The sequence below is a fragment of the Mytilus edulis genome, chromosome 12 (genome assembly GCF_963676685.1).
Source record: "Mytilus edulis chromosome 12, xbMytEdul2.2, whole genome shotgun sequence".
Taxonomy (NCBI): domain Eukaryota; kingdom Metazoa; phylum Mollusca; class Bivalvia; order Mytilida; family Mytilidae; genus Mytilus; species Mytilus edulis.
In genome coordinates, this window is record NC_092355.1 from 7,001,835 (window position 1) to 7,027,022 (window position 25,188).

The following is a 25,188-nucleotide window of genomic DNA, read 5'->3' on the forward strand; positions in this document are numbered from 1 at the left end:
TTATAATTCTGATATACTACTTGACATATTTGAAGGGTTGGATACTGAAAGACAAATGAAAAAGAATGATGTTTCAATGGTAAATAGATAACAAACAAAACAAAGATCAAAATTATCTGTATTTACTGTGGGGACCTTTTTCATCAACAATGTTTTACCATTTACGTGTATTGCAGTGACCGAATTTAACCAAACAGGATTGCTAAAAAAAATTCAGTTTAATTTATTGAAAGTAAATAATCAACTCTTGTTATGTTGACAATAGGTTGTGATATTGAATACATCATTTGAATAAAAAGCATTATGATTCAGTGATTGTAAACAAAGATTCTCGTCAACACTTAATGTTGCTACTTTGTAGAAAAAGACATTTTTATAGAAATCCAATTTACACGTTTTTTCTGATCACTCCACAGCCACAAGTTATTATTGATTGACAACTAACAAATTTGTCTCTTAATTGACGTGAAGGGCTAAAGAAAGTTCAATTGCTTTCAGCTATAAGCAGCTACAATATATTTTCTAAGAGTTACCCAATCTATAAAGTTAGTTTAAACATATTTATTTATAGTGGATTGGGAAACAAGTTTTGCAACTTATATTAATCCCTTTCCACTTTGCAATCTATAAAGTGAAAGTAACTGAGACATGTCATAGAAATAGTCAATAAGAACATTGTCAAAAAGTTTTAAAAAAAAATAATAAAAAAACAAATTTAATTCTGTGTATGGTACATGAAGCTTGTTCCTATGTATGCTGACTATTTCTGTTCTTTGCATTCAAAGGCACTTTTGTTAAATATAATTGAAAGGTATATTCTCTTCTTATTAAGTTTATATTATCAAATATGCTTTACACAAGTATTTCAGAGGACATATTTGAATTTTAATTGATCGATTAATGTTATCTTAACTTATAAGATCTAGTGGCAAATATTTGAGGCATAACTGAAACAAAAGTTTTGTTAGACAATTTTGAAAGTTATCAATGCTCATGACTTCAACCTTATTGAAATGGATATCAGATAATTTTCTGTTCATCTGTACACAAGCCAATCTGTTTTAGTGAATGGTTTTCTAATATTTTCCCAAGCCATTCTCATACCATGACTTGCCAATTAAAATGGCATGATTTATTCCATAATCAAAAATAAATGTCATTTTGTTTTATAAGATTGACATTTTCTCAGCAGTTATTAGCTGTAGAAGAATGAGAAATAGTTGTGATAAAAATCTTGCAAATAATTTTTGTTTTCTTTCTAATAAAAAAAGGAATCATGTCCAATTTATTCTTGGAAATTTATCACTTTCCCTAATCAAACTTAATTCCCTAAAGAATAGAATAGAGTCACTAGAATTCTTATATGTACTGAAGTGACAAATCTGAAACAAAGCTCCCCTGTGACATTGATGAATTGATATTGTTGAAATAGGATTAGTAAAAAATGTCTTCAGAGTTAGCAAAACTTGTTTGGAAGAAAAAAACAGTATATCTTATAAGGATAAGATTTATTTTCTACAAATGTCCAAGTTCTAAGTGAACATAAATAAAAACAAATTTATGCACTGGATTGCTTCAGAATCTTTTTATGCCCTAGCTGTTAAGCGAAGTGTTACCCTTGTCTCTCCATATATCCTAAAGTTGGTTGCTGTTCTCCAATTTTAGTTTGCCTCAACCAAGGAGGTTATATGAGAAGGAGAGTGAACACTCTGCTTGATACAAAATTAGCATCCCCAGGATAACAGTTCGATCAGAGAAAAATGATAAAAATATAAAGAAACCGACATGTTTATCACCCACTTGACATGGCCCTCTGATGTACCAGGATGTTACGGCGATTCGGGCTATTAGATAAATCGCTTATGTCACGTGATTGTTATCAGTGACTGGATCATTAACATGATTAAGGTTCAGGTGTATTTTTGGTAACAATGCAGTGTATAGGTTTTTATGATATGGGAAAAGATCGGACGCGCAATTTTTAAAATCAATCGTCTGTCAACCGTGAAAAAAGATAAAGAAATGACAAAGTTATGAGGGTTTAAAGGAAAGTTGGTGTGCGATTTTTATTCAACACTGCATTGCTTTAAACAAAAATTTTCGCTTCACCTTTCAATTTCTGTTGATGAGAAAATTGGCAGGTAATAAGCATAGAAAATATACGAATATGCAAAGTACTTTAGTTACAGTGACCGGTAACGACCGTAAGGAATATTTGCAATTGAAACATAGAGAAATTTATCGGGAACAACGTAAAAGTGCTTTCTGTTGATATTAACATTAACAGCAATGAGACAGATATTCGTTTCATTCCTATTGGTAATAAGTTTACTTTTAAAATAAATTTTAATTTTTAATTACTCAATAAAAAATATCACAAAAAATCTTTTTAACATGTCAATAATCGTATATTCCGTCAGTTTTAACACCTCAGGTGTTTCCGTCCTTACTCCGTTATATAATTAGGACAAAATCTCCCTCTGTGACAGAGTCGATCTCAACTAATTAACACCCACTTACAGAAAAGTCGGTAACATTTTATGTCTAATTATCGTCTGTTGTCCTCTCTCCTTCTCATATTACCTCCTTGCCTCAACCAAATGTCATGAAACTTATACACAATGATTATTACCATATTACCACACAAGTCAAGTTTGATAACATTCAGCATGGACTGAGTGTAACAATTGCAAGAAGTAATTATGAACCATAATCTCCAACATATTCATTAGGGAATTTATTGTGTGACAACATTTTAAACATAAATCTGCTGCAAGTTAAAAAGCATATGTTTTTCATCAATAAATATTTCTCTTCAATTTCCTTATTGCTTTATATTCTAATGCATGTATCTAAATCATGTTTTGGGAACAATTCAAAATATCAGTTTACGACCATCTAACAATGTATCAGATGCTGTTTACGAAATGTTAACCAATAAATTAAGTTAGTTGCATATAAGTTTCACTTAGATTTTGTTTTATAATCTTATTTCGTAAGAAAATAATCAGTGAGTGAAATTAAATCAAAGTTTTACTTTCCTACCATGATAGAAACATGATATTTGCAAAGCAGTTACTTGCTCTTAATTGAATTTGAATTTCAATTCTTTAATGAAGAAAACTTTGAGATATGTTCTTGCTATAAAAATACCATGTAAGAATACAGAAAATAAAATGACCTTTTTAAGGAGTGTAGATTGCTAAGTATAACAGGACTAACATTGATTTTGTAGATATCCGATTGTATCATTTGAAAGTTTTTGTCTATTTAAATCAATACATATACTTGTTGAAGAATCATGCCTGATAATTTTAAGGGTGACAGATTTTGTAAAAAAAAAAGGAAAAAGATTTTTTTGTTAATCTTATTAAAACCATTTAGTTGTTACATAAGAAAAAATAAGAAAAGTTCCTGATAATTTAAAGGGGAAAAGGTTTTATAAGGATTAAAAGAGAGATCTCAGGCACATATGTTCTATAATGTTTTCCAGAGATATTATCTTTCTGCTGTCTGATATTTTAAGGATAAAAGAATTTTTTAAGAATAAAAGAAAGATTTAAGTCCTGTAGTGTATTTAGAAAACATAGGGTTAGACAGTCATGTTTTTTAGAATACCAGATTTATAAAGAAGATTTCAGTATATTCAGAGGAGACATTTTAAAATTCACTGTCTGATACTTTGTATGGGATTCAAGACGGCACTGAAGTCTTATTGAAATATATATCCCTTTTTCACAGAAGAACTCCATTAAGAATGTCATCTTATATCGGAAAATTTAGATTCATTACTTTGGCATCTATTTTTATCTAAGTACTTGAAATCTCTAAGGATGTTGTTTGCCTTACTTTATTCCAAAACTTTTGTTTTAAAATCTAGACTATATTGCAATGAACCATTTACCAAAGTTTTTATTCAATTATACGGTATTCATTCTTATGTAGTTCAAATGAGTATCCTTTAAATTTTCTTGTTGGAAATTTTCATATTATTAAGCTTGTAGAGAAAGATCTCAAATTGTCAATTCAATTTGTAACAAAATGGAATGTCTTAAATAAATATTTCTCACCCTTGTGATGCTATTCATAGCTTATTGCTTTTCTTATGAACTAAATTTTCTGTAGGCTATAAAATCAAAATGAACTTTTCTGGAGTAAAAATGAGGAAATGAGAGTTTAGTTACTCAGTGTAGAAGTTAATTATCGTCCATAGTTAAAAACGTTGAAATTTACAATTATTGGACGCCGTGTTTCATTATCTAAAAATTTGCAAGGATTTAAGCCACAGATTCATTAACTTCAGTGATTCGAAGAAAAGATGAAAGTTTAACAAAAAATTTTCTTCTTAGACTTTATAAAGATTGTCAGAATGTTTTTGAGTCTCATTTCTGATGTTGTATTGATGAACATAGTTTTATCCAGGGATGTCACGTTTGGTTATTTTTAAATATTTTTTAACAGCACCACAAACTAAAATATTGCATGATCAGCATATGTATTTATAATTATAACTATCCACCAAAATCAAAAAAACAAATGATTGCCAGTGAGACAACTATCCACCTAAATAAAAAAAAAAAGAAATGATTGCCAGTGAGACAACTATCCACCTAAATAAAAAAAAAAATGATTGCCTGAGTGAGACAAACTATTTACAAAAAAACAAAGTTCTGTGAATGCCCTAGTTTTCTACAAAAGATTAAAAGAACAATTCGAATTTAAGAACTAGCTGCAAAAAAATAAAAGGTACAATAGCAAGGAAACACTATCCACCAAAAAATCTAAAGAAACAATTATGCACCAGTAAAACTAAGGGACAAAAGACATCTATTTGTATATCATGCCTATCTTTGTTCACCAACCAGGATGGCCTTCAACAAAAAGGCAAAGTTACAAACTGTAAGATAAGCCTAAAAAAAATTGGTAAACAAAATTTCATAAATTGAAAACCGGACTTTCTATCTGTGAAGTGAAGAAAACCCAATCAATCAGTCATCTTATTTTGACACAGTAAAATCTTCATGTGTAATAACGTAATTAAATTCATTCAGGCTGTTATAATGTTAAATAGTATTTGACAAAATGTTATGACAAAAATGGGACAGAAGTTCAAACTTTAATTCATATTGATGGATGCTTGAGGGGGCTGTGTATCGATTTTAGAATCCTGAAAACTAATTAAGTGACATTATTTTCTATTACTTTTTTAATGGTGAATAATAGAGGGAAAAACCTGTGAAGACTTTTTGCCGGGAATTCTTAAATTGTAGATCCTGAATAACGATAATTGACAACAAAATTGGTGGTTGAATCCTGTTCTTGTCTTAACAGTGTCTTAAGTATAATTAAGAGAGAAAAATGTGGTGAAGTATTTAGGATTCACTACATTACATTTGATATAAAAAGGTTTCTATTGGCAGAAATTGGCTTGTTGAACTTTATTTGACCTTAAACAGTATTGTTTGTAAAAAGAAATTTTTTTTTCAAGAAAAACTGATTAAGACAATAAATTTTTTCAGAAAACATTGAAAAGCAGTGTGTAACATTTCCATTTCATGAAATAGAACTTTGGGGTGGGTGGGGGCTTAATCCCAAATTTCCGTAAAAAAATAGTCTGCATCATGTGCATAGGAAGTTTCCATTTCCTTGAAATAGAAAAAAAAATAGGGGGCTTTTAGTTTATCTGCAAATTTTCAGTAAAACCAACCTGCATAGCAATAGTAAATAAATAGATATTATAAAAATATAATTTATATTGAAACCCTCCTCTAAGTGTCGAGTGTTTTCCATTTGCTGTCAAAATAATAGAAAAGTTGTTTTTTCAGATTTGTCACATTATGTGGATATTTTTAAGATTGCTTTTTTGTTTTGGTCTGCTAATTATATAAAAACAAAGTGTTCAGAAACTAATCTAAATTAATAGAAAGACAGCCACCATGATGATGGAGATGTCTTGTTCTTGTAAAAAAATATCATAGGTTTACTTGACAACTCTTGGTTTAGATGTACCATGCAAACTTATTGTTTAGGTTGTTAATGAATTTTCACAGTCTCATTCTATTTAAAAGGCTACGGTCACAGACTTCTTACTGTGTGTTTGTTTGTTCTATAATAGGTAGCTATAAAGGTATAGGAGGGTTGTTTGTTCTATAATAGGTAGCTATAAAGGTATAGGAGGGTTGTTTGTTCTATAATAGGTAGCTATAAAGGTATAGGAGGGTTGTTGGTTCTATAATAGGTAGCTATAAAGGTATAGGAGGGTTGTTGGTTCTATAATAGGTAGCTATACAGGTATAGGAGGGTTGTTTGTTCTATAATAGGTAGCTATAAAGGTATAGGAGGGTTGTTTGTTCTATAATAGGTAGCTATACAGGTATAGGAGGGTTGTTTGTTCTATAATAGGTAGCTATAAAGGTATAGGAGGGTTGTTTGTTCTATAATAGGTAGCTATACAGGTATAGGAGGGTTGTTTGTTCTATAATAGGTAGCTATAAAGGTATAGGAGGGTTGTTTGTTCTATAATAGGTAGCTATACAGGTATAGGAGGGTTGTTTGTTCTATAATAGGTAGCTATAAAGGTATAGGAGGGTTGTTTGTTCTATAATAGGTAGCTATACAGGTATAGGAGGGTTGTTTGTTCTATAATAGGTAGCTATACAGGTATAGGAGGGTTGTTTGTTCTATAATAGGTAGCTATACAGGTATAGGAGGGTTGTTTGTTCTATAATAGGTAGCTATAAAGGTATAGGAGGGTTGTTTGTTCTATAATAGGTAGCTATAAAGGTATAGGAGGGTTGTTTGTTCTATAATAGGTAGCTATACAGGTATAGGAGGGTTGTTTGTTCTATAATAGGTAGAGCTATAAAGGTATAGGAGGGTTGTTTGTTCTATAATAGGTAGCTATACAGGTATAGGAGGGTTGTTTGTTCTATAATAGGTAGCTATACAGGTATAGGAGGGTTGTTTGTTCTATAATAGGTAGCTATACAGGTATAGGAGGGTTGTTTGTTCTATAATAGGTAGCTATAAAGGTATAGGAGGGTTGTTTGTTCTATAATAGGTAGCTATAAAGGTATGGGAGGGTTGTTTGTTCTATAATAGGTAGCTATAAAGGTATGGGAGGGTTGTGTGTTCTATAAGAGGTAGCTATAAAGGTATGGGAGGGTTGTGTGTTCTATAATAGGTAGCTATAAAAGTATAGGAGGGTTGTGTGTTCTATAAGAGGTAGCTATAAAGGTATAGGAGGGTTGTTTGTTCTATAAGAGGTAGCTATAAAGGTATAGGAGGGTTGTTTGTTCTATAAGAGGTAGCTATAAAGGTATAGGAGGGTTGTTTGTTCTATAAGAGGTAGCTATAAAGGTATAGGAGGGTTGTTTGTTCTATAAGAGGTAGCTATAAAGGTATAGGAGGGTTGTTTGTTCTATAAGAGGTAGCTATAAAGGTATAGGAGGGTTGTTTGTTCTATAAGAGGTAGCTATAAAGGTATAGGAGGGTTGTTTGTTCTATAAGAGGTAGCTATAAAGGTATAGGAGGGTTGTTTGTTCTATAAGAGGTAGCTATAAAGGTATAGGAGGGTTGTTTGTTCTATAAGAGGTAGCTATAAAGGTATAGGAGGGTTGTTTGTTCTATAAGAGGTAGCTATAAAGGTATAGGAGGGTTGTTTGTTCTATAAGAGGTAGCTATAAAGGTATAGGAGGGTTGTTTGTTCTATAAGAGGTAGCTATAAAGGTATAGGAGGGTTGTTTGTTCTATAAGAGGTAGCTATAAAGGTATAGGAGGGTTGTTTGTTCTATAAGAGGTAGCTATAAAGGTATAGGAGGGTTGTTTGTTCTATAAGAGGTAGCTATAAAGGTATAGGAGGGCTGTTTGTTCTATAAGAGGTAGCTATAAAGGTATAGGAGGGTTGTTTGTTCTATAAGAGGTAGCTATAAAGGTATAGGAGGGCTGTTTGTTCTATAAGAGGTAGCTATAAAGGTATAGGAGGGCTGTTTGTTCTATAAGAGGTAGCTATAAAGGTATAGGAGGGTTGTTTGTTCTATAAGAGGTAGCTATAAAGGTATAGGAGGGTTGTTTGTTCTATAAGAGGTAGCTATAAAGGTATAGGAGGGTTGTTTGTTCTATAAGAGGTAGCTATAAAGGTATAGGAGGGTTGTTTGTTCTATAAGAGGTAGCTATAAAGGTATAGGAGGGCTGTTTGTTCTATAAGAGGTAGCTATAAAGGTATAGGAGGGCTGTTTGTTCTATAAGAGGTAGCTATAAAGGTATAGGAGGGTTGTTTGTTCTATAAGAGGTAGCTATAAAGGTATAGGAGGGCTGTTTGTTCTATAAGAGGTAGCTATAAAGGTATAGGAGGGCTGTTTGTTCTATAAGAGGTAGCTATAAAGGTATAGGAGGGCTGTTTGTTCTATAAGAGGTAGCTATAAAGGTATAGGAGGGCTGTTTGTTCTATAAGAGGTAGCTATAAAGGTATAGGAGGGTTGTTTGTTCTATAAGAGGTAGCTATAAAGGTATAGGTTGTTCTATAAGAGGTAGCTATAAAGGTATAGGAGGGCTGTTTGTTCTATAAGAGGTAGCTATAAAGGTATAGGAGGGTTGTTTGTTCTATAAGAGGTAGCTATAAAGGTATAGGAGGGTTGTTTGTTCTATAATAGGTAGCTATAAAGGTATAGGAGGGTTGTTTGTTCTATAAGAGGTAGCTATAAAGGTATAGGAGGGTTGTTTGTTCTATAAGAGGTAGCTATAAAGGTATAGGAGGGTTGTTTGTTCTATAAGAGGTAGCTATAAAGGTATAGGAGGGCTGTTTGTTCTATAAGAGGTAGCTATAAAGGTATAGGAGGGCTGTTTGTTCTATAAGAGGTAGCTATAAAGGTATAGGAGGGCTGTTTGTTCTATAAGAGGTAGCTATAAAGGTATAGGAGGGTTGTTTGTTCTATAAGAGGTAGCTATAAAGGTATAGGAGGGTTGTTTGTTCTATAAGAGGTAGCTATAAAGGTATAGGAGGGTTGTTTGTTCTATAAGAGGTAGCTATAAAGGTATAGGAGGGTTGTTTGTTCTATAAGAGGTAGCTATAAAGGTATAGGAGGGCTGTTTGTTCTATAAGAGGTAGCTATAAAGGTATAGGAGGGTTGTTTGTTCTATAAGAGGTAGCTATAAAGGTATAGGAGGGCTGTTTGTTCTATAAGAGGTAGCTATAAAGGTATAGGAGGGCTGTTTGTTCTATAAGAGGTAGCTATAAAGGTATAGGAGGGTTGTTTGTTCTATAAGAGGTAGCTATACAGGTATAGGAGGGTTGTTTGTTCTATAAGAGGTAGCTATACAGGTATAGGAGGGTTGTTTGTTCTATAAGAGGTAGCTATAAAGGTATAGGAGGGTTGTTTGTTCTATAAGAGGTAGCTATAAAGGTATAGGAGGGCTGTTTGTTCTATAAGAGGTAGCTATAAAGGTATAGGAGGGTTGTTTGTTCTATAAGAGGTAGCTATAAAGGTATAGGAGGGTTGTTTGTTCTATAAGAGGTAGCTATAAAGGTATAGGTTTGTTTGTTCTATAAGAGGTAGCTATGAAGGTATAGGTTTGTTTGTTCTATAAGAGGTAGCTATAAAGGTATGGGAGGGTTGTTTGTTCTATAAGAGGTAGCTATAAAGGTATGGGAGGGTTGTTTGTTCTATAAGAGGTAGCTATAAAGGTATGGGAGGGTTGTTTGTTCTATAAGAGGTAGCTATAAAGGTATAGGAGGGTTGTTTGTTCTATAAGAGGTAGCTATAAAGGTATAGGAGGGCTGTTTGTTCTATAAGAGGTAGCTATAAAGGTATAGGAGGGTTGTTTGTTCTATAAGAGGTAGCTATAAAGGTATAGGAGGGTTGTTTGTTCTATAAGAGGTAGCTATAAAGGTATAGGAGGGTTGTTTGTTCTATAAGAGGTAGCTATAAAGGTATAGGAGGGTTGTTTGTTCTATAAGAGGTAGCTATACAGGTATAGGAGGGCTGTTTGTTCTATAAGAGGTAGCTATAAAGGTATAGGAGGGCTGTTTGTTCTATAAGAGGTAGCTATAAAGGTATAGGAGGGCTGTTTGTTCTATAAGAGGTAGCTATAAAGGTATAGGAGGGCTGTTTGTTCTATAAGAGGTAGCTATAAAGGTATAGGAGGGTTGTTTGTTCTATAAGAGGTAGCTATAAAGGTATAGGAGGGTTGTATGTTCTATAATAGGTAGCTATAAAGGTATAGGAGGGTTGTTTGTTCTATAATAGGTAGCTATAAAGGTATAGGAGGGTTGTTTGTTCTATAAGAGGTAGCTATAAAGGTATAGGAGGGTTGTTTGTTCTATAAGAGGTAGCTATAAAGGTATAGGAGGGTTGTTTGTTCTATAAGAGGTAGCTATAAAGGTATAGGAGGGTTGTTTGTTCTATAAGAGGTAGCTATAAAGGTATAGGAGGGTTGTTTGTTCTATAAGAGGTAGCTATAAAGGTATAGGAGGGTTGTTAGTTCTATAATAGGTAGCTATAAAGGTATAGGAGGGTTGAAATCTCCCTAAACACATTCAACCCTGAGGCATCATTGTTACTCTCCTAATTCAGGAATGTCTTATGCCTTGTAAGTCTTGTGGATTTTCAAAATTTTTAAACACATGTTCAGAGTTTAGTGTGGTGTCCATTTTACTGGACTAGTATAGATAATTGTTAAGAGGCCAGCCGAAGCCCACTACTGGGTGCTGGATATTCTTGCTGTGTTGAAGACCCATTGGTGATCTTGGGCTGATTTCTTCTCATGCTTTGCCATTGGTTATCAAATCACAATTTGAAGCTCTAACATTTTCTGAATTAACAGTAAATATAACAATATTTGCATGGTAAAATTAGACTGAGTGTAAGACATTTGTATTGATTAAAGAATCTGTAAAGTTAATGAAATGACTTCTAAAGATTTGATAGAAGTAAATCATTCTGCCTTTACTGACTGAGAAATGGTAGTCTCACTCTTTTTCTGTCTGGATTTGTTACAAAACTACTCAGGCGTTGTTGACAGGTTCTACTATTGCTGTCTTCCGATTTCTCGTCACAAATTGACATAACATATAATCAACACGTAGAAAATAAAATAACGCTGAAATGTGCCTCGTTTGTTAATTCAATGTAGACTTTATCTTTGATCCTTTTAAATGTATAACACTGATTGGAAAATATGTTGTTTTGGGCAACTTTGTTATTTTCAAAATCCTGACTTTAAGGTTTGAGTTGGGGATTATTTATTTGAAATACATTTGCATATCTTGTGACATTGATCATATTTTTGCCTGCTTTTAATCTCCGTTGAAGCTACAACGCAAATGCAAAATATAAGATATAAAAAAAAATTGAGTATACTGACGATAACAAAATTTGGCAGAGTCCCTGTACTTATAGGTTTTCAAAATACTTGCATAATATTAAACATAATTTGACTTATATTATTTTGTCAGATCAGCACATATAATCATAAGATCCAATATACGGCTTCTAGCAGTAAATTTCTGATGTTAATATTTACAGATCATAAATGTAACTATTACATGAGAAATCGTTCCTTACTTATCCTGTGAGGTTGGATTGGTTTGGACATAGAAGTGTCCATTTATTGATTCCGGTGTAATTAATGTTGTATTTAATCATCGGTCCTAATCCGACACATACAAAAACAGCTAATAAAGTGACAATATGATTGGTCAACTCCCAATCAGAAAGGTTTGTCCTCACAATTTATTCTTTAATGAAAGTTCGGTGTTAATGAGAAAAGTTAACCTTGAATACTCTCCTTAACAAATCTCCTGATCATTTTGTGTAATGGAATTGTATTCTCAGAAGATTTCAACGAGGAAAAAAGAAAGAAACGCAGATGTTTTTTGTATTTTTATTTATTGGATGAAGATTTTTAACGATTGTTATAGTAACTGAAGCTCAATGATTTACTGGACAATGTTGTGATATAAGAAATGTAGTCTTTTATTAACAGACTTAATTAAGTTAACAAACAAGTGAAAATGGTAGTTTAGCTTAATTTGTAACTGTTGAGACTGTTAGAGATACTTACCAGTTACCAATTGAAAATTTTATTTGATAGAGTGAATTAAGTCGTATACCTAATTACAATGTTGAAAAAGCATATCAAAATTGGCATTGTCAATATAAGAAAGTTTGTGTAATAGTAAAAAAATCCTAATAATGAAAGTGGGAAGTTTTCGTTGGAAAGAATTGGATTTTTATTACCAACTAAAAATTATCAGCTATTGACAGAGGCATTTTTTTACAGCAGTTTATGTTTGCTAAACGGCAGTGAAAAAAAATCGTTAGTATTTAATTTCTGAATTAGAAAGCGAAGAGGTTTTTTTTGTGTTTAAACAAATTATGGGAATTCAATAAACGTATTTTGTACAGGAATAACCATCATATATTTAATCTGTTTAGAAACGTTTAAATTAATTTACGATTGTTTATTGGAAATAAATCTTTTTGCTAACAATACATTTGACACAGATAATTCAGGAAATTTGATTTGTATTGGACAAGTTAGTAGTTGCTGAGAGTGACCAGTAAAAAATTAGTCCTGGCATGACGAATGGTTTAATAAAGACCAAAGTTTTATCTGCGTCGCACATCAGAAAATTGCTTCGAAATCCCCAAAAGCAGTAGTTTTCTTGGAGTATATTTACAATTTTCCAAGGTATTTATTGAACAGGAATTTGTTAGTATTAAAAGGTGATTTAATTATGTTTTTTCATAAGTGACAATTTTTTTAACATTTGGATGTACCATGATGTGGACAACTGAAGACTACGATACTTTTGAGCCGAGCAGTAAAAAATTTAAACAGGTGAACTTTAATTTTAAAGCAATTTTGATAGAACATGGAAAAAACCAGGGGAAAAATCCTTAAAATTATTTTTTGTGGTTCATATAATTGAGGAATAAATAGCTATAAAAGATAAGATAAATTGAGGTAACAAGAGGGAAAAAGCAGCAGAATCAAATATTAAATGGAAAGGGTTATACTTTAATTAATTTTTACTACAACTGATGTGTGAATTGAAAGAAATATATTTTTTATAATGTTTGTAAGCATTGCATGAAAGTTCATACTAAACTAATTCCCTGTCTTCAAATCTTAAGAATTGAAACTTTATTTAAAAAATCAGAATGTTTTGATGCATTTCAGTTAAAAAATAGTTCATTGGTGAACATGAAATCAGTTCAGAGATCTTTAATCTGATCAAATGATTGGTCAGAAATCAGGTCAGAGTTCAGATAGATCTAATTTGTTAATTGACACCTTAACTAGATTGACTATTGTTCTGTTCATATCCCGATCAAACAGTTAAACTTGTTCATAGTATGATCTGATCATTCACAGAGATACAACTAGACATCATGTTTACAATGGTAAGATTTTGAATAAGGAGAAATTTTTTGTCATCTGGAGAGAAATATTCAAATGCACTCAAAAATGTGAAGAAATTTTACGCATGGTGCAAATTTGTTTGTTAACATTGGTCATTACTGCTACTTCTGTAAACACCCAGACCTAAACTACTTTTTGCCAAGTATTTCTCAATTCTGTGTGTAATTTGATGCTTATTTATTTGTTAGTATTGGTCTTTTTGATACTTCAGTGAACACAGAGACCTGAAGCTTATTTTGTGCCAAGTATTTCTAAGTCTACAGAGAGGAATTAAAAGAAATGATATCTGATCAGTTATGTCCAGATTATAAGTCTCTTGGTCAAGATAAACATCTCATTCATAAATGATAACTTATAATGTCTGTTGTACTATAATGGTCAGCCATATTAAGAACAGATGTGCCTGTGATTACTGTTACTCTTGTTGTCCATTTTGATGATATAGTATGTCTCACATGAAATCTAAACAAGATACATAGAGATCTTATAGGACTAATGTCTTTATTATTAGATAAAAATTTGGTTTGAGATATCCAAAGACTTTTTGAATTGATGATTATTTTCTTATTGTAGACAACCATGGACATTCAACCACCAATATTTCTATTTTACCCTTAGACCACCATGTAACTATTCCTAAATTCAACATGATTAGGGTGAGAAGCGTCAAATACCATATTTGCAGTCTCCTGTTTTTTAAGTCATCTTGGGATCAGGTCCCAATCATCTTTCACACTACCTATATAGTATATAAAGAACAAAAATAACACAGTGATATATGATTGTTGGGAGGACATATTAAACAAACTTGTAGAAAAGTCTTCAAGGAAATGAACAACAATCTAAGAACAAAACAGACTTGATTGATACTTATGTAATTTCTTAGTTACTACATACATCACTACAATCAATCCATCGATGAAGTCAGTAACAAAAATGTAAATGAAAATGTCCCATTTCAATTACCCTCTTATCCAGTAAGCATACAGCTCAGTGAGTTACCAACATGATTACTTATAAGATGCACTGTACGTTTTCCTCACAACAAATTGACATTGATTCATACAATCATGATGGATTTGGGTGTTTGTTGGATCTCCCTGACCTTAAACTTGTTTCTGTTTTTGTCGTATTGGCTTTGTTGAGTAATTGCTTTTAGAATTACAAAGACGTAATCGGTTAATATTACAGATAATTTCATAATGATGTAGATTTTCTGTTGGATAAGAGTTGAATGTCTTCTAATGAAAGTATTGTATACAATCTCGATGAAAAGACATTATGACAGAACTTTTATAGAAACTTTAACAGACACATTTCTAGCTTTATAATATATTCTTTTAGGGTCAATATAAAAATAAAAAGATGTGGTATGATTGACAATGAGACAACTCTTTGTCATAGATCTAATGATGTAGAAGTTAACAGCTATAGGTCATTGTGCAAAATTCAACAATGAACAAAACAAACATAACACAGAAAACATATAGATAAAAAAGCCAAGAATTAACAATTTAAGGTGGTACCTTACACCTCAACTAAAATTAATTTGCCTCCTTTATTTTTCTTAAAATTTTGACAAAGTAATTACTTTGACCCTTTGACAAAAATATAAAAATTTCTAAAAATTTGAACCAAACGTTTAATCAGAAAAATTACAATGGTGATATAGCAGTTTGACAAACACTTATTTTGATCATTGAGAAGCTTAATATTCCCGTAAGACCACAAGGTCATTAAAACGATCTGCTGATTTTACAGAGTTATCTCCCTGTAGTGTTAGGTACCACCTTAACCTGTATAAACCTATCTTACTTTGGTAAAGAATGAAGAAAAGAATGTCTATGTCACTCAGAGACACACTCATGCAACCTGGCATACTATGTCACTCAGAGACACACTGCAACCTGGCATACTATGTCACTCAGAGACACACTGCAACCTGGATTACTATGTCACTCAGAGACACACTGCAACCTGGCATACTATATCACTCAGAGACACACAGCAACCTGGCATATAGACATATTTTTGTTTTCAAGTAGAGTAAAATCTTTCTAAACTAATCACACTGAAAATAACAATGAATATTAGGTAACCTACGAATGCACATCAATGATAAAGCACCCCAACAAATATAATAGCCATAAACCGTCTATCATATGATGAGTGGTAAGTTGTTAGTCTGGCAGCAATCCAACAACACAAACAAAATGACTTCTACAGGTGGTTAAAGGTGTCTACAGGTCAACAGGTTAACATAAGGACATCTATAAGGTCAACATATAGTTAGTTGTCAACAAGAAGTGTCCATCCTGTATGTCTATGTTGATGCTGTGCTCTTCAATTCATCCAATCATCTTTTATTTTTCCTGCAAACTGGATTCTAAAATGACATAAACTATAGTTTTAATAGTGTGAACAAATAAAACCTAATAGAGTAGTATAATAATCAATTTAATATAATAAGGAGTATTTAATTTTCATGTTTAACTGTTTATTTAAGATGCAGAATTCATTTTCAATTTCATAAGTAAATATTGATTGTGCAATATATTTTGTAATGTTAATGGATTTTAGGCTATAGTTTTGTGGGATAATTATTTATTGAATAATTTGTAATGAATATTTATTTACCCTGTGTGAAAATGGAATTAATGAAACTCGATTTTTTAAAATTATGCTTGAAATGCAGATGTTGACAAAGCTTTAATAATGAGTATGTATTTATAAATTCTGTTTTAAAATGATGGACAACTTCAAAAGTTTGTAAATTTTTTCTTAACTTCTTTCAGTTGTCTTTTAAATTGAGGGGAGTGAACTTGTTGAATTGTTATAAAAGTAGTTAAATTGGACATGGGAGATAACTGTTCATTTTTAAATTTTGGTGGCATCACTTTTACTGTTCTAGAGTTAAATTATTTTTTGCCACTTTACAAATGGAAAAATTGCTGAATTTATGTTTCCATTCTCTTCAACTTTAGTTTGCCTCTACCAAATGTTATCAAGCGTGTACACAATGCTTATTACCACAAAACACAGTTCAAGCTTGAATTTTGGTGGCATCACTCATACCATTCTAGATCTAGTTATGCCACTTTACAAATGAAAAAAATGACTGATTTTTATCGTTTCTGTTCTCTTACTTAAGTTTGCCTCAATTTAATGTTATGAAACTTATATACACAATGCTTATAGACAATAAGTACCACAAAACACTGATCAAGTACAAAGTTAAGTACCTTTTTACATTAAAATACATGCAGGGGCATCATCTGTGTCCCATGGACACATTCCCCATTTATTTGTAACATATGAGCTGAACAATGTAAATTATCTTACTTGTTAAAAACAAAAATAAATATTTAAAAATGCTGTCTCAAATTAGGACAGTGAGAGCTAACTGTGTAATGTCAATATATGAAAAGAGAGAAGAGTTAATTGACCTTAATTATGTAAAATAATCTTTATAAATCTGAGCTGTGTTTTGTATATATAAGTATATAGATCAAGAGATGCAGGATCATATCTATAGGGAAATTCTATATAGATACAATAGGTGAATTTTAAATGAAGCTGAATTACATATAAAGATCAATAGTTATAACTGAAATAGCATAAAAAAGTTCAAATGATTTGAAAAATTTCCCTTATTTAGACTTGAAAGTATAAATCAACATTTATATAATATATTTAAAGGTAAAAATTTATTTTACAAAATTTAATTTTCATGGAAGCATCTTTCAACATGTTCAATGTAGCTGAGATTTAGTTCAAAATGTAGAGGTAATAAATTTTTGGTTAACAAAATCATGAAGTTACTTTGAAAATTAAGAAGAAAATGTGTAAAAAAAAGCTAGTAGATATTTATTGACAAGGACAGGTTATATAAGTATATGTTGGTCAATTGTCACCTGGTGTCAAAACCATAAATAAGTTATATGACACTGTGTAATGTGAGACTTTGTGTATCAAAAACACACCTCATTAGTTTACATTACATTGTATGTATGTCTATGTATAAACCTCAGAGATGTAAACTATGTAAGTTTTATGGATAGTTGACATACTTCATAAGGACAACTGAAAGGATTATTTATACCTAGGAGAAAAATATACTGTTTTCTTTAGTTACATGTACTTTAGTCAAAATACTACTATATATATGTTGAAAACTAATAGAATATAAACTATGTGAGTAGATGGGACTTAAAAAATGTGTATACCTAGGAGAAAAATATAGGATTTCATTAAGATATCAGCTTTGGCTGTAGTATGAACATTTCATCAGGTTTATTTCATATGTGAAAGTATGTTAACTATGCAAGTGGACAGGGTTAAATTAAATACCTCATTAAAAGAAAAATAAAGTGCTATCTTTATTGTTAGTAAAATTTTGGACACGTGACTGCAGTTTGAATATAGCAGATGTTTTTATATGTGAAAATTATAATAAATATGAACTATGCAAGTTGACCCATACCATAGAAGTAGGGACCAAAACATATCTAGGAGAGAGAAAAAAAATCACATTTCTGTACTGTGTCAGTCAAGTTAATACGGGGCATCCTGTCTTCAGCTACACTAGTAGATAATATATGCTCTCACTAACCCATAAGGAAATTTTAACTTGTAAGTTAATTGCACTGGATTTATTTCATTTATAAAATCTGAAATTACATCTTTTGATTTCAAATACCTGAGATTTGCATATTTTTTATGTGAAAGCCTGACGCAGGACCAAGAAATATATATTGAAGTATTTATTATAAAGGAGTGAATGTTGTAAATATTTGAAGACAGTGGTCATCTGCGGTGTAACAAGGATTTATAGCTAGATTTGTTGTTTTATATGTAAACAATATTCTATAACCTATGATAAATGATACTTACCTTTAAGTAAAAACAGGGGCTATCATATAACTGGGATTGTCATTTTTCTAAGGAGTGAATTCACTTGATATTTTAATTGAATTTGATTTATTTTTTTAAAAGTACGAAATATATAGGTAAGACTTTTGTGGACCACCAATTTCTCTTGATTGTATTTTTTTTGAGTTTTTTTTGGGGGGGAGGGGGATTATTTTATATGGCACAAATAATTTTTGTCAACTTTTAACCATAAGCGATACTTTTCATTTATATTAAAGAAGCAATATTTTACTTCTTTTGAATAGACTTCTTATTATCATTTCCTGAAATATTATGATTTTAAGAAAATTAGGGTCTAATTATTAAAAAAAAAACATGTCCTTATTTTGATGGTCTCTGCTAAAGTTATATAACCAAAGCATTATTGAAGTTGCCAAATTTATAGTTCAATGATTTTTATTATTCCACATCTTGAAACACTGACTAAATTTTCTAGCATCTTACATTTACTATATGATGAAAACATTGCTACATCGATAGCTACTTAAAGAAAATTTATTTAAATTTCTGCACATATTGTGTTCCTTGCATGTTTATAGGTTAAATACATTTATTGAATTATTAAAGTTTTTCAATTTTGAAGAATTAAGTAGAAATGAAATGCATTGGTTTAGAAATGATTGATTTAACAACAATAGATATTTGCATCAAGTTGTAATATCGAGTTCTTATATTGAAATATTTATACATTAACAGGGTAATTTAAGGACAAATTATTGTGAACTTTCATTATACAATTTAAAAGGTCACGGGGACCGTTCTGAATCAAGCCTCAGATTTAGATTAATTTCATGACATACATTGTAGTAACATGGACAAATTTGTCAGTTGCAAATATTTATTGTGGTTTCTGTAAATCTTTAAGTAATTGTACATAAAAAGTGGTTTCTGTAAATCTTTAAGTAATTGTACATAAAAAGGATAAAAGGATTCACAAAAGATATTAGACATACAGACTTCATCAGCTAACAAACAACTGTTTGCTAATTTTGAAAAGAAGACAGCTTACAACCATAGGTGAAGTTTTTATTTTTAACTGAAGATTAGAAAAGAAGATGGTTATGTAGGCTGGTTGACCTGATCAGCTTCTTAGAACACAAAAATTGTAAGAGAAAAACATACATGCTTGCTATGCAGTATGGGTTTTGCTCATTGTTGAAAGCTGTCAGGTGACTTACAGATGTTAACCTTTATTGCATTTTGGTGTCTGGTCGGTAATTGTCTCATTGGCAATCATACCACATCTCCTTATGTTTATACTGATTTAACGGATACCTTTACTATTTTATTCTTGTTTCAGGACCATACCTTGGTTGGCAGAGTCGATGCTCCAAAACAGCAGGATATACAACTCAGTGGTCTGGGTATTATGCCTGAACATTGTATGGTAGATGTAGAAAACAATGATGTCTATGTCTCACCACTAGAGGGCGCTAGGTAAGTCACATGACAGTAGGTGGTTGGGTATTTGTTCTTGAAGATTTGGAACTCGAAAGTAATCAGGGAGATGGATTCTCGTAGTGACCATTCGAAAGGGTTTGAATTTTTTATACAATGATTCACAAATGACACATTCCTCTAACTGTTTTGGTACTTGGTCATGAAAGAACAATGAAAAAAAGCAAAATCAAGATGACTTGTGTCGAAATATTTAAAAAGAATAAACTGTTTTATGTTTTTTAGCTCACCTGGCCCTAAGGGCCAAGTGAGCTTTTCTCATCACTTTGTGTCCGGCGTCCGGCGTTAACTTTTACAAAAAACTTCTCCTCTGAAACTACAGGGCCAAATTTGGCCAAAATCATCATTGGGGTATCTAGTTTAAAAAATGTGTCTGGTGACCCGGTCAACCAACCAAGATGGCCGCCATGGCTAAAAATAGAACAATGGGGTAAAATACGTTTTTTGGCTTATAACTCAAAAATCAAAGCATTTAGAGCAAATCTCACATGGGGGTTAAATTGTTCATCAGGTCAAGATCTATCTGCTCTAAAATTTTCAGATGAATCGGACAACCCGTTGTTGGGTTGCTGCCCCTGAATTGGTAATTTTATGGAAATTTTACTGTTTTGGTTTATTATCTTGAATATTATTATAGATAGAGATAAACTATAAACAGCAATAATGTTCAGCAAAGTAAGATTTACAAATAAGTCAACATGACCGAAATGGTCAGTTGACCCCTTTAGGAGTTATTGCCCTTGTAGTCAATTTTTAACAATTTTTCTAAAATTTATGTATTCTTTTAAAAAATCTTCTTCTCTGAAACTACCAGGCCAAATTTAACCAAACTTAGCCACAATCATCAATGGGGTATCTTGTTTGAAATATGTGTGGCGTGACCTTGCCAACCAACCAAGATGACCGCCATGGCTAAAAATAGAACATAGGGGTAAAATGTAGATTTTGGCTTATAGCTCTGAAACCAAACCATTAAGAGCAAATCTGACAGGGGGTAAATTGTTTATCAGGTCAAGATCTATCTCCTCTGAAATTTTCAGACAAACAGACAAACCGTTGTTGGGTTGCTGCCCCAGAATTAGTAATTTTAAGGAAATTTTGCAGTTTTTGGTAATTATCTTGAATATTATTATAGATAGAGATAAACTGTAAACAGCAATAATGTTCAGCAAAGTAAGATCTGCAAATAAGTCAAAATTAACCAAAATTGTCAATTGACCCCTTTAGGAGTTATTGCCCTTTATATTCATTTTTTTATCAATTTTCATAAATTTTTGTAAATTTTTGTAAATTTTTAGAAAATATTTTCCACTGTAATTACTGGGCCAAGTTCATTATAGATAGAGATAATTGTAGCAGCAAGAATGTTCAGTAAAGTTAGATCTACAAACACATCACAATTACCAAAACACAATTTTGTCATGAATTTATCTGTCTCTATTGTTTAATATGCACATAGACCAAGGTGAGAGACACAGGCTCTTGAGAGCCTCTAGTTTGTGGCTATCAATTTTCATGGATTGATGAAAACTTGCATATTCATGGATATTTGATTTCGTGGTTTTGCCAATCTTTGTATCAAAGCCTATTGAAAATATGTTATGCGTTGAATGTTTGAATTGGTGGTTAACCTGTACCCACAAAACCCATATAAATTAGTATCCAACAAATAATGATAAATCCACAGTATACTACAGAGGGAAAAGTTGGTCAAAATGAAAAGAATTCTATTTTTTCAGACAAATAGTGATGATGTAATTATACAGCAGTATAACTACCTAACATATGAGACTATAAACATCAAACTAATATTGTATTTACATGTCAAAAATATTCAAAAAAGGACAGAATATATAAATCTTAACCCAGTTGCATAATTCTGTTCCAAAAGTGCACTTTTAACTTCTTTGTTTATATGTTTTAACTGTAAAAGCAGTCTATTATAATTATAATCGTACTATACAGCTGTGTCTTTTTGTCCAACAACTAACTGATAATTAAAATATATGTGTCTTTTCGTCTAACAACTAATTGATAATTAAGATATATGCGCCTTTTAATGACCAGACAGAAAGCTCTTTGCTGGAGATTGCATAATAGCTAAATTTTAATTTGATTTAAGAAATAAGTTAGTATTTCTCTGTACAGTATATGTATGATAACTTTGTATGTTTTAGAACGTGTGTTAATGGATCACTGATCGCGGAGAAGACTAGAGTCAGACATGGAGACAGGATTTTATGGGGGATCAATCATTTTTTCCGAATAAATTGTCCAAAATTAAACAGTAAGTATTTTACTATCAATATTGTTGTGTAATGATGAAGCAGGCCCTAGTCGATTTTGCTTGTATGTCCTTCCTGGCTTAAATCTTAACGGCAAAAGTTGCAAAACTTAAAGCTGTAGTTTCATTTAGAGTTCTTCAAATGTCTGGTGATTTCGCGTATTTCATATAAAAATAGGTATTTTTAATAAAGTAAAGATCTTAAACTACAAAGTTGGATCATAACAGACTGCAAAGGATGGGGTACACAATTTTTTTCATATGAGTAAGATTTGGTCAAAATGAAACCTATTTTAAATTTTGGTGTAATTTTTTTAATGGAAAATGCCTAAATATGGTTGATCATTGGATTGCAGTTATAAATTTATGCATGAAGTTATCAATTTCTGTCCATTCGGATGACTTACAAACAATTACACAACAATTCTATTTATGTTACACTGAGGATATGACATATCACCTGCCACACGGACACAAGGGACTCCACCTTAATTTCTTTTTATCGAAATGTTTAACAACTGCTGAGGAAATGTTAAAACTGTTATGTATATTTAATTCTTGACAAAAAATGTTTAAAACTTTACAGATGCTAGTATCCTTTTTATTACGGCTCTGCTAAACCATTGCCTGTAAGAATTAGCTTGCAACATTAAAATCAATGATTGACATTGGAAAGTGTTTTTAAAAAAACTACTAACTAGTATTCTACAGGAATAGAATTTGATAATCTAAAGATTAGATATCATCTGTTGGACTCCGTCAGGAAAACTTGTTATTAATGTTTGTATTTAATGGTATTGTCCCTAATTTGCATGACATATTTGCCACTGGATATTAAGCAGCAGATAATCGATAAATCATTCAGTTAGATTATCAACAAGGTCAAGGTCATGTTATCAGATTCCTGCGATAGAATGTTGGCAATGTCATGACAAAAAAAATCGTCTCTTGAGTATTAAAATTTAAATATTTCGTTCTAAAAAATTAAGGACATTATGTAGGCTGCTTTTTGGACTGCTTGTAAAGAAATTATTCATAGATTTAGCCTTAAAAAAATCCCAAGACAATAAAAAAAACTGATAAGAAGACAGCTTAGTATATTAACGGTGACACCATCACAATAGAACTATTGTGAGTGGATTTTTCCCAATGTTTCTTGGTCAAATGGATTAGAACTCTTCAAGAAACACTTGAATATAAAATATACTACTGACATTTTGTGAATTTTTTATCCCATTAGTAATTTATTGTACAGGAAATTTAATTACTGTATATAAATGACATAAATACATTTAGGACTGATAACATAGGAGGAAGTATTATTTCAAATATAAATTGCATTATGGGAAATGTCTTACTTATTATCTGATTTATAATGAATTGAATTTCAAAAATTGTCATGGACATAATTCTCGGACTTTCATGACTTGTAAAAACAGAATAACAGGATCTGTTGGGTAAACATTAGTGAAACGGCATTACAATTTTGTGAATGAGATATGAGAACTCCTTTGGCTCCCATGACCAAAAGACCAATTTTGCATTTGGCATCAGTTAATATCTGTTATCTGTTTATTTTATAAAAAACTTCTCCTCTATAACTACTTGACTGTAACCAAACCTGACCACAAGTATCATTGGGTATCTAGCTTCAGTGTTCTCCCCAGGCCGTTTTAGCGTCGCGGTACCGCGACGCTATATTTTTTCACCGTGATGCTATAATAATTCCCGCGACGCTATAATTATTTTGAAGATGCTATTTTACTTGTCCTCAATTTTGAACTTTCATCTATTATCGATTATGATCATAAAAATTATATCACCTTTAATTGTAATCCCTTTAAGTCGGACACTAAAGGCAATTAAGACATTAAATAGCTAGGTGTTAATTGCCCTCAGGGTGATAACTGTTTTGATGCGAATATCCCAAGCTGACACTTGGACATGACTAATACCACGTGTCTGCAATCACCAATTTCGACATGGAAAAATTCAATCACAAAACAATTCGAAATCTACGTTTTGTATTACGAAATTTCAAAGATTGAAACGATTTTTTTTTAAAAGGTCGTTTATTTGTGCATCTCTCCAAAAATTACTTTCTTTCTCTTCCGGGAATACGAGAGCGAGAATTTTGGTTTAGAGCTAAACTAAGTTTAATACTTCTTTAAAAAGTTATCATAATTGGCTTAAGTTTATGTTTAATCCATTTAATGCATGAAAAGCGTCTTATTCATGCACAATCTTTTGTCAAACAATGTTTATTCTCGGACTCATTTTCGTAATTTTTTCTACGGCCGCCATTGCACATTTTTTGTGTATACTGCGGATCGGAACCGGACCAGATATGACAAAAATCCGCATTTTCACGATAATGACAAGAGATGGACAGTAGACAGAAAAAATATACCAAGAGAGAAAACTACGCATTAACAGACTATTTGTTAGATAACTTTGTTAAAAATACATATCATTTTGATGTAAAGATAAGAAACAACTGGGACTAATTCATTGAGTGCCATGAAACAATGAATTTCATAAACATGATAAAAAAAAGTTTTTAAATTGATTTTTTTTTGGCTACTTTGGCTACTTTATCTTTACTTGATTTAATATAAAAAATAGTTAATTTTGTGTACTAGATATTTAGTTTTGTATATAAACAGGTTGATCTATAATGAACCATTCATTCATTTGACTTATTGTTGGGTAACTGAAACCACATATTTATTTTTATTTGGCACAAGAGGAAAAAAATAATTCTGTAACTATAAATGAATAAAGAAAACATAAACTGAAATAACTGTTTTTGTGGTTATAGTTTAATTGTATTCTCAGTTATGAATTGAACAATCTAAACTAAAACATATAAAGGAAATAGAGTTTCAACGCAACGTGACAAACGATATTAAAAAAATACAGTTATTTTTTTTACGCAAAATGTGATGCTATCCAAAATTTCTGGGGAGAACACTGAGCTTAAAAAATGTATCCAGCAATGACCAGACTTGTAAGCCTGTAAACCAACATTCGATAATCAGTAAATGTGTATATATATTTATGAACTAGTAAAAATTTCTTATACATAT

At 31.4% G+C, this 25,188-nt stretch overlaps 1 protein-coding gene across 1 annotated transcript in view; it reads left to right on the top strand.

Annotated features, from left to right (window-relative positions):
- LOC139499599 (kinesin-like protein KIF13A) overlaps nucleotides 1-25,188 on the top strand; it is a 162,224-nt gene that overhangs the window by 103,708 nt on the left and 33,328 nt on the right. The window contains exons 14-15 of the mRNA XM_071288351.1: nucleotides 19,658-19,794; nucleotides 21,993-22,102. Of these exons, the coding sequence (XP_071144452.1) occupies nucleotides 19,658-19,794; nucleotides 21,993-22,102 (247 nt within the window). The remainder of the gene's footprint in view (nucleotides 1-19,657; nucleotides 19,795-21,992; nucleotides 22,103-25,188) is intronic.